At 58.6% G+C, this 10,000-nt stretch overlaps 2 protein-coding genes across 2 annotated transcripts in view; both read left to right on the top strand.

The window, feature by feature from the left end:
- il11b (interleukin 11b) overlaps nucleotides 1-3,130 on the top strand; it is a 7,405-nt gene extending 4,275 nt beyond the window's left edge. The window contains exons 3-5 of the mRNA XM_068022036.1: nucleotides 21-119; nucleotides 339-500; nucleotides 1,887-3,130. Coding sequence (XP_067878137.1) covers nucleotides 21-119; nucleotides 339-500; nucleotides 1,887-2,048 — 423 coding nt within the window. The 3' untranslated portion in view covers nucleotides 2,049-3,130. The remainder of the gene's footprint in view (nucleotides 1-20; nucleotides 120-338; nucleotides 501-1,886) is intronic.
- A 3,815-nt stretch (nucleotides 3,131-6,945) lies between these two features.
- LOC137356273 (JNK-interacting protein-like) overlaps nucleotides 6,946-10,000 on the top strand; it is a 7,469-nt gene continuing 4,414 nt past the window's right edge. Inside the window, exons 1-2 of the mRNA XM_068022143.1 lie at nucleotides 6,946-7,110; nucleotides 8,323-8,761. Of these exons, the coding sequence (XP_067878244.1) occupies nucleotides 8,415-8,761 (347 nt within the window). The 5' untranslated portion in view covers nucleotides 6,946-7,110; nucleotides 8,323-8,414. The remainder of the gene's footprint in view (nucleotides 7,111-8,322; nucleotides 8,762-10,000) is intronic.

Genomic DNA, 10,000 nt, shown 5'->3' with positions numbered 1-10,000 from the left:
GTATTGTTTTGTCTTCACAGATTAAGGAAAAGCTGGGTGGAGATGCACTGATGGGGGAGCACCAGTTAGCAACACTCCCGGAACTTGCCGGAAGTGCCGCAGACTTGGAGTCAGTGCAGGTGAGCGCAACCCGCCCCTCTTTGACCTGGCTTTCGCGCGCCCGTCAAATTGGGTTGGCTGATCGTTCTGGCGGAGGGAATCCTGGCCACGTTTCCCAGCAGAAAAGTCACTACGCAAATGCAGGTTGTTGCAGGGCTGGAGATCGCAAGGGGGTTTCGGATGAGCTGAGGTTGACAGAGGCTGACACTCCGCTTTGCCCCCTCCCCACCCACTTGCAGGCGGACGAGACCCTCCCGAAAATGAGCAGGGACCTGAGAACCTACGAGAGGCACCTGACGTGGCTGAGGAGCACGAAACCAATCGCCCACACAGCTCTGGATGATCGAATCACAGAGGTTCTGGCCCTCATGAGGAACCTAGCGAACAGAGTGGAGCAGGAGGTAAGATCCACAATCCAGGCCCTCACTCCCTCCGGTGTCAGTACTGAGGGAGTGCTGCACTGTCGGAGGGAGATGTATATACTCTAGGACTTGATCTCCATAATCCAGACCGACACTCCCCCGGTGTCAGTACTGAGGGAGTGCTGCACTGTCGGAGGGAGAAGTATATACTCTAGGACTTGATCTCCATAATCCAGACCGACACTCCCCCGGTGTCAGTACTGAGGGAGTGCTGCACTGTCGGAGGGAGATGTATATACTCTAGGACTTGATCTCCATAATCCAGGCCGACACTCCCCCCGGTGTCAGTACTGAGGGAGTGCTGCACTGTCGGAGGGAGATGTATATACTCTAGGACTTGATCTCCATAATCCAGACCGACACTCCCCCGGTGTCAGTACTGAGGGAGTGCTGCACTGTCGGAGGGAGATGTATATACTCTAGGACTCGATCTCCATAATCCAGACCGACACTCCCCCGGTGTCAGTACTGAGGGAGTGCTGCACTGTCGGAGGGAGAAGTATATACTCTAGGACTTGATCTCCATAATCCAGGCCGACACTCCCCCGGTGTCAGTACTGAGGGAGTGCTGCACTGTCGGAGGGAGATGTATATACTCTAGGACTTGATCTCCATAATCCAGGCCGACACTCCCCCGGTGCCAGGACTGAGGGAGTGCTGCACTTTCTTGCACTTTCTGAGGGAGATGTATATACTCTAGGACTTGATCTCCATAATCCAGGCCGACACTCCCCCAGTGCCAGTACTGAGGGAGTGCTGCACTGTCGGAGGGAGATGTATATACTCTAGGACTTGATCTCCATAATCCAGGCCGACACTCCCCCAGTGCCAGTACTGAGGGAGTGCTGCACTGTCGGAGGGAGATGTATATACTCGAGGACTTGATCTCCATAATCCAGGCCGACACTCCCCCGGTGCCAATGCAGAGGAACAGGAGGATCCCATTCAGCCACCTCGAGCCTGTCACACAGGAACAGGAGGATCCCATTCAGCCTCCCCCTCGAGCCTGTCACACAGGAACAGAAGGATCCCATTCAACCTTCACCTGCCATAAGGAGCACTTAAGGGGGGCTGTGACGATCCGGGAAGGAATCAGACGGATATTTCTCCGGGACGAGACCTTCCGTATGCAAACAGCCAACTCATTTAAAGGCACAGGCCACTTAAAGGGACAGTCCCCCCCCCCCACATTGTTGCATTTAAAGGACCAACCCACCATTCAGTATTTAAAAGGACAGCCCCCACCCATCACTACCCACCCCCACCCCCGCGAAGCTCCCAAGGGGAGGTGACTGACGCCCCTGCCATCTTGTCGCACCGAAACTGACGTCTCTCTTTCTCTCTCATTTTCTCTCCTCCTATCAGATGCGGCGGCTGAAACTCTCGCCCAGCACGGCCGAGGCCCTCCTGCCGTCCGACGGCACCGAGTGGGCGACCCTGCGGGCCGGCTTTGTCATCCTGCGGGACCTGCGGACCTTCATCAACAAGACTGCCCACGAGCTCCTGGTGCTCAAACTGCGACGCTGAGGACGCGTTGCGGAGGTCGATGGGTCGCGGAGGAGGGCGGGGGGGGGGGGTGGGGAACGCGTGGGCGCCAAGTCGAATCGCCCTCCGGCACTGAAAACCCCCTCTTCCACCTCTCCCACCCTCGCAGTGGGGCAGCGGGGGAGGTAGACGTCTCCACCAGGCTTGCGGAATCGTCCGGAACTGCGGCCATCCTCCTCCGTCCTCTTGCTCCCTTTCTTCCCCTCTCCCCGTCTCAATCTCTCTCTCTCTCTCTCTCTCTCTCTGCTCTCTCCTCAGCAAATCCTTCTGCCCTCGTGTCGAGGGAGAGAGAGAGCAAGCGAGAAAGAGAGAGAGAGAGAAGGAGACACTCTGTTACGTTCATGGGACCCCCCACACAAATGGCGGCACTGCGATGCTTGACACCCACGCCGGGCTCGTCTCACCGTGAATGCTGCCAGTGCCGCGAATCCGTCGGCGTGCCAACGCAAGCAATGCCGCGCCTCAATTTTCCCCGAAATGAAATCGATTTAGGCGGTGGAAAGAGCCTAAATCGTTTTTTGTCTCTCTCTCCCTCCCTGCCAAGGATAAAAAGAAGCCGCTGGGGGTTTTTTTTTCCCTCCTCCACACCCCCACCACCCCCCCCCCACCCCGTTTATAATTTATTAATTAAGTTATTGCTTTATTAATTAACTTATTTATTTATGGCACTCGAATAATGTGCCTTCCTCCGTTGGAGCTCCTTGCTCGCCCGTATGCTTTCGTACGAATCTGCGTTTTGAAGTCACTCCTCGGGTACGATTCAACAGCGGGCTCGTGGCTGGGTAACGGCCCCTGGAACCTCAAGGGGGTGTGGGGGCCTTCGCCCGCACGTTACTCCGCCTGGGCACTGTGAGCAGGGCGGCCCTGATGGGGCGACTGTTCCTTATTTTTTTTAAACTGCTGTATTTAAATCATAATTTATACTTAAGGAATGTTTGTAATATTTATTTGCTGGTATTTATTTGTGGTATGTTTACCTTTGAAGCCCTGACACTGTTCCCCGATGGGGCATGTTTAAAGCATTTTCATACAACGACAAAAATGAATTAAAAAGTTTTCTTTTCAACGAAAAACTCCATCGTTTTGGGGACTTCTGCGTGTCATTGTGTGCGGGTGCCGGGCATTTCGAAGGAGGTTGGACTGTCCCTTTAAGCGGGAGGGACTGTGCAAGCAGAAATTTCCACTGTTTCTGTGGTACCTGGCAGCTGGTGGAGTGGTGAGCAGGGTGTTGGGGGATGGGGGAATTCCTCAGTGGGATCGTCAGTGCGGGATGCAAAGGGCAGGACGTCTGACAGCAAGTCTGGGCCGGTACGCTGAAGGGGGACGGAGAGAGAGGAAATGGGAGTGGGGGTGGGGGAGAGAGAGAGAGAGGGAGAGACAGAGAGACAGAGGAGAAACAGAGAGAGAGAGAGAGAGAGAGAGAGAAGAGACAGACTGAGAGAGAGAGACAGACAGACAGACACAAGGGCCAAACAGTCTCCAGCAAAGCTTTCATTACTTTTGTACCACGTTCTGGCCACCAGAGAACGGCAGTGAGCGGAGAAAATTTAAAGAGGAGGGAATCTAGTGGCAGTTTCTCTTAAATAGAAATACAGCATGCGTTAGATACAGATTAAAGCTTCCTCTACACTGTCCCCCATCAAACACTCCCCAGGACAGGTACAACACGGGGGGTTAGATACAGATTAAAGCTCCCTCTACACCGTCCCCCATCAAACACTCCCCAGGACAGGTACAACACGGGGGGTTAGATACAGAGTAAAGCTCCCTCTACACTGTCCCCATCAAACACTCCCCAGGACAGGTACAGCACGGGGGGGTTAAGATACAGAGTAAAGCTCCCTCTACAGTCTCTGTGCTGTGCAGGCCATTCCCCCCTCATTTCCCTCGGCTGGATGTTCGACTGTGGTGGGCATCGCCGCAGGGCCCTGAACCTGTCCCCGCGCCACATCCACTCACGCGTTTTCCAGGCCGCTCAGGCCCTGGGACCCCGACTGGTCCCTCTCTCCCCCTCCCGACCCTCAGGGATGGGTTCTGATTGGGGGGTTGTGGGGGGGTGGGGAAGCGTGTGGGGTGGCGACAAGGCCACCCTCCCCGCTCCCTGCCAGGAAGGAGCAGATGGGGTTGCTTCTGGTCTGACTGCAGGCGAACGCCCGCAGATGGCAGTGCCACCCTTTAAACCCGAGCTCCGGAATGTTCTCTGCTGATCGCCCACAGTCCCTTGAGACAAACCGCAAAACCCCCCTCCCCACACCCTCCGGCCCCATCAAGAGGAGAACACCCCCACATTGACTGCAGCTTGACCCTTTAACCCCTTGTCCCCAGTTTGACCCTGTGACCCCTTGCCCACGGTTTGACCCTGTTGCCCCTTGTACCCAGTTTGACCCTGTCCCCCTTGAGCCTATTTGACCCTGTAACCCCTTGTCCCCAGTTTGACCCTGTGACCCCTTGACCCCAGTTTGACCCTACCCCCTGTCCCCAGTTTGACCTGTCCCCTTTGAGCCTATTTGACCCTGTAACCCCTTGTCCCCAGTTTGACCCTGTGACCTTTGCCCCCAGTTTGACCCTGTACCCCCGTGTCCCCAGTTTGACCCTGTGACCCCTGGCCCCCAGTTTGACCCTGTACTCCTGTCCCCAGTTTGACCCTGTCCGCCTTGAGCCTATTTGACCCTGCAACCCCTTGTCCCCAGTTTGACCCTGTGACCACTTGTCCCCAGTTTGACCCTGTGACCCCTTGTCCCCAGTTTGACCCTGTTCCCCCTTGTACCCAGTTTGATCCTGTGACCCCTTGTTCCCAGTTCGATCCTACCCCGTCCCCAGTTTGCCACTGTCCCCCTTGAGCCTATTTGACCCTGTAACCCCTTATCCCCAGTTTGACCCTGTGACCCCTTGTCCCCAGTTTGACCCTACCCCCCTTGTCCCCAGTTTGACCCTGTGAACCCTTGTCCCCAGATTGACTCTATCCCCCCTGGTCCCCAGTTTGACCCGACCGCCCTGTCCCCAGTTTGACCCTGTCCCCTTGAGCCTATTTGACCCTGTAACCCTTTGTCCCTGGTTTGACCCTGTGACCCTTTGCCCCCAGTTTGACCTTGTTCCCCCGTGTCCCCAGTGTGACCCTGTGACCACTTGTCCCCAGTTTGACCCTGTACTCCTGTCCCCAGTTTGACCCTGTCCCCCTTGAGCCTATTTGACCCTGTGACCCCTTGTCCCCAGTTTGACCCTGAGACCACTTGTCCCCAGTTTGACCCTGTTTCCCCTTGTACCCAGTTTGATCCTGTGACCCCTTGTCCCCAGTTTGACCCTACCCCTGTCCCCAGTTTTGACCCTGTAACCCCTTGTCCCCAGTTTGACCCTGTCCCCCTTGAGCCTATTTGACCTTGTTACCCCTTGTCCCCAGTTTGACCCTGTCCCCCCTCCCGACCCTCAGGGATGGGTTCTGATTGGGGGGGGGGGGGGGGAAGCGTGTGGGGTGGCGACAAGGCCAGCCCGCCTTGGTGTTGTATTCCCTGATCCCTGCCAGGAAGGAGCAGATGGGGTTGCTTCAGCTCTGACTGCAGGCAACCGCCAGCAGATGGCGGTGACACCCTATAAACCCGAGCTCTGGAATGTTCTCTGCTGATCGCCCACAGTCCCTTGAGACAAACCGCAAACACCCCCTCCCCCCACCCAACCCCATCCCCCCACACCCTCCGGCCCCATCAGAGGAGAACACCCCCACATTGACCCCAGCTTGACCCTGTCCCCAGTTCGACCCTGTGACATCTTGACCCCAGTTTGACCCTGTTCCCCCTTGTCTCCAGTTTGACCCTGTTTCCCCCTTGTCCCCAGTTTGACCCTGTGCCCCAGTTTGACCCTGTTGCCCCTTGTCCCCAGTTTGACCCTGTCTCCCTTGAGCCTATTTCACCCTGTAACACCTTGACCCCAGTTTGACCCTGCTCCCTCTTGTCCTCAGTTTGACACTGCTTCCCCTTGTCCCCGGTTTGACCCTGTTGCCCCTTGTACCCAGTTTGAACCGGTTCCCCTTGAGACTCTTTGACCCTGTTCCCCCTTGTCCCCAGTTTGACCCTGTGACCCTTTGCCCCCAGTTTGACCCTGTTGCCCCTTGTCCCCAGTTTGACCCTGTCTCCCTTGAGCCTATTTGACCCCAGTTTGACTCTGTTCCCCCTTGTCCCCAGTTTGACCCTGTGACCCCTTGCCCCCAGTTTGACCCTACCCCCCTTGTCCCCAGTTTGACCCTGTCCCAATTGAGCCTATTTGACCCTGTAACCCCTTATCCCCAGTTTGACCCTGTGACCCCTTGTCCCCAGTTTGACCCTACCCCCTTGACCCCAGTTTGAGCCTGTTCCCCCCTTGTCCCCAGTTTGACCCTGTCCCATTTGAGCCTATTTGTCCCTGTCCCCCCTTGTCCCCAGTTTGACCCCATCTCCCCTTGTCCCCAGTTTGACGCTGCGACCCCTTTCCCCCAGTCTCACCCTGTCTCCCCTTGTCTCCCCCACCCCCCTCCCCAGTTCGACGCCGAGTCCCTGCTCGACCCTTCCCGCCCCTTCGCCGTGCCCCCCTCTCTCAATGACAGCTGCCCACCGCCCTCGCCCACCCCCCTAAAACCCACACCCCCCCCCCCACCCCCGAGAGGGGGAGGCTGGTTGGGAGGTGAGGGGGCAGAGAGAGGTGACCGCCTCCCTCCTACCTGGAGAGAGACAGCATCGGGTGAGGGAGAGGGGAAAGGGGTGGGTGAGGAAGAGGGAAAAGAGAGGGGGTCACGTGACCCGGGGGGGCGGTGTTTGTTAGGAGGGCACGTGATTATTAAAAGGCAAGGGAAACAGACGGGTTCCCCGCCCCCCCCCCCCCCCCCCCTCTCTCAACCCGCCCTTGCCCTCAGGAGGGCTGCCATTGGACAGGAGGAGAGAGGAGGCGGGGCGGGCAGTGGCGAAGGGGCCCCCCACTCATTCATGAGAAGTGAAACTGACACAGTGTAGCCGGCGTTGGAACGTTGCGAGCGCCAGCGTTCGGAAGATGGAACGCGGAGGGCCGCGGCGTTCCAAAGGTGAGCTGGATACATTGTAGCGGCCGCCATTGACACTTTGTAACCCGGCAATCTCAAGACACAATCTTACCCGGCGGCGGGGCATTCCGGCGGGCGGAGAATCTGACCAGATAATCACTGCCCGCTATCCCCACGACCAACCCCCTTCCCCACTACCAACCCCCACACCCCCACCCCCCCACAACCCACTCCACCGCACCCCCCTCCCTGCCATCAGGGAGAGGCAATTGCCCTCTGGGTGGGTGGGTTGGTTGGGGGAGGTGGATGGTGGGGGGGGAGGTGGATGGTGGGGGGGAGGTGGATGGTGGGGGACGGAGAGGGAGGAGGACGAAGGGTGGAGGGTAAGGGGGGGGAGGACGAAGGGTGGAGGGTAAGGGGGGGGAGGACGAAGGGTGGAGGGTAAGGGGGGGGAGGACGAAGGGTGGAGGGTAAGGGGGGGGGAGGACGAAGGGTGGAGGGTAAGGGGGGGAAGGACGAGGGGTGGAGGGTAAGGGGTGGAGGGTAAGGGGGGGAAGGACGAGGGGTGGAGGGTAAGGGGGGGAAGGACGAGGGGTGGAGGGTAAGGGGGGGAAGGACGAGGGGTGGAGGGTAAGGGGGGGAAGGACGAGGGGTGGAGGGTAAGGGGGGGAAGGACGAGGGGTGGAGGGTAAGGGGGGGAAGGACGAGGGGCGTTGGGTAAGGGTGAGAAGGACGAGGGGCGTTGGGTAAGGGTGAGAAGGACGAGGGGTGGAGGGTAAGGGGGAGAAGGATGAGGGGTGGAGGGTAAAGGGGGGAAGGACGAGGGGCGGTGGGCAAGGGGGGAAGGACGAGGGGCGGTGGGCAAGGGGGGAAGGACGAGGGGCGGTGGGTAAGGGGGGAGGACGACGAGGGGTGCAGGGTAAGGGGGGAGGACGTTGAGGGGTGGTGGGGGGAGGATGGAGGATGTGGGGTGGAGGATGAGGAGAAGTGAAGGGGAGGAAGAGGAGTCTGAATGGGCTCCTCCTGTTCCTGTGTAACAGGCTCGAGGGAGGGGCTGAATGGGATCCTCCTGTTCCTGTGTAACAGGCTCGAGGGAGGGGCTGTATGGGATCCTCCTGTTCCTATGTGACAGGCTCGAGGGGGAGGGGCTGAATGGGATCCTCCTGTTCCTATGTGACAGGCTCGAGGGGGAGGGGCTGAATGGCCTCCTGTTATTGATGTTCAGCGTTTGACTTTTTCACTCTGCCTTTGCAGGTCACTGAGGTCAGGCCGCAGAGAGGAACCCCTTTAAGAGCCGGCCCCTCTTCTTCTCCCCCACCCCCCCCACCGCCTTTAAAGGGGCCGCCATGTCGGAAATGGAGGGATCTGAGACGTTCCTGTCGGACGGGACCGAGGCAGACGGGGCCTCGGGCCTGGCGGACTGCAGCGAGGTGGTGTCCAGCCTGGCGGGTGGCCTGTACACCGAGCTGGAGCAGCTGATCCTGGCCCACGGCGAGGGGGCGGTGACGGGACTGGTGCCCTTGGCCGTGACCGCGCTGGAGACCCTGGAGACCCTGTACGCGGAGACCCGGGCCAGGGCGGCCGACGTGGCCAGGGCGAGGGAGGAGGCGGAGCGAGTCCTCACCCACTACGAGCGCGAGCGGGCCGAGCGCAAGAGGACCGAGGAGGTGAGGTCACCCTCCGGGAGGGTGGAGTGAGTGAGGGAGGGTATCGGAGCTGAACACAAGGGCGATGAATGGCTGTGCTTTCAGGAACTGAGACATCAGACACTCCACCGGTGCCAGTACTGAGGGAGTGCTGCACTGTCGGAGGGAGATGTATATACTCTAGGACTTGATCTCCATAATCCAGACCGACACTCCCCCGGTGTCAGTACTGAGGGAGTGCTGTACTGTCAGAGGGAGATGTATATACTCTAGGACTTGATCTCCATAATCCAGACCGACACTCCCCCGGTGTCAGTACTGAGGGAGTGCTGCACTGTCAGAGGGAGATGTATATACTCTAGGACTTGATCTCCATAATCCAGGCCGACACTCCCCCGGTGTCAGTACTGAGGGAGTGCTGCACTGTCGGAGGGAGATGTATATACTCTAGGACTTGATCTCCCTAATCCAGACCGACACTCCCCCGGTGTCAGTACTGAGGGAGTGCTGCACTGTCGGAGGGAGATGTATATACTCTAGGACTCGATCTCCATAATCCAGGCCGACCCTCCCCCGGTGCCAGTACTGAGACTGGAGAGTCTAGAACGGGAGGAAGGAGTGTCATAGGGATAAGGGGTCGGCCCATTTGCGACAGAGACTGGGAGAAATTCCTCCACTCCCGAGGGTCTGTGAGGGGCCGAATGGCCGTACCCCTGCTCCCGTTTCTCTGGAGCCTTGGCGAGGTGGCCCCTGCAGGCTGTCGGCCGCACGGGTCTAAGTCCTCCTCCCTCCCCGGCGAAACTCCCCGTCATCAGGGGGCAGAGATCAAAGTTCAAGAGTCCGAGTTCTCCCTTGCTTAAGACAGTTAATGGGTAACCGTGGGAGGGAGGACGGCGAGAAGATGGGGGTGGGGGATGGGTGGGTTTTTTAAAAAGGGGCAGTGAGTAGGTGGGGACCACTCTCGAAGCGCGCACGGCTTTAAGTATCTGAGGCCGGGCCGCAATGCACCTGCCAACTCGGCACCGTTGAGCATCCCAGAATAGACTCGAAAGAGGAAGTGAAAAGTTCTTAAAAGGGGCGCAGGGCCCCGGTCAAATGTGGTGACAAGTTTTCAGTGAGAGTTGTGGGGGATGGTGAGAGAATGAGCTGTATCTAATCCCCGCCCCCCCCCCCCCCCCCCCCCCCCCCCCCACCCCCACCCTCCTGGTGCTGTACCTGCCCTGGGAGTGTTTGATGGGGGACAGTGTAGAGGGAGCTTTACTCTGTATCTAACCCCCGTGCTGTAC

Source organism: Heterodontus francisci, chromosome 45 (assembly GCF_036365525.1).
Source record: "Heterodontus francisci isolate sHetFra1 chromosome 45, sHetFra1.hap1, whole genome shotgun sequence".
Lineage (NCBI taxonomy): Eukaryota > Metazoa > Chordata > Chondrichthyes > Heterodontiformes > Heterodontidae > Heterodontus > Heterodontus francisci.
This window is presented reverse-complemented; position numbering and strand designations above follow the sequence as displayed.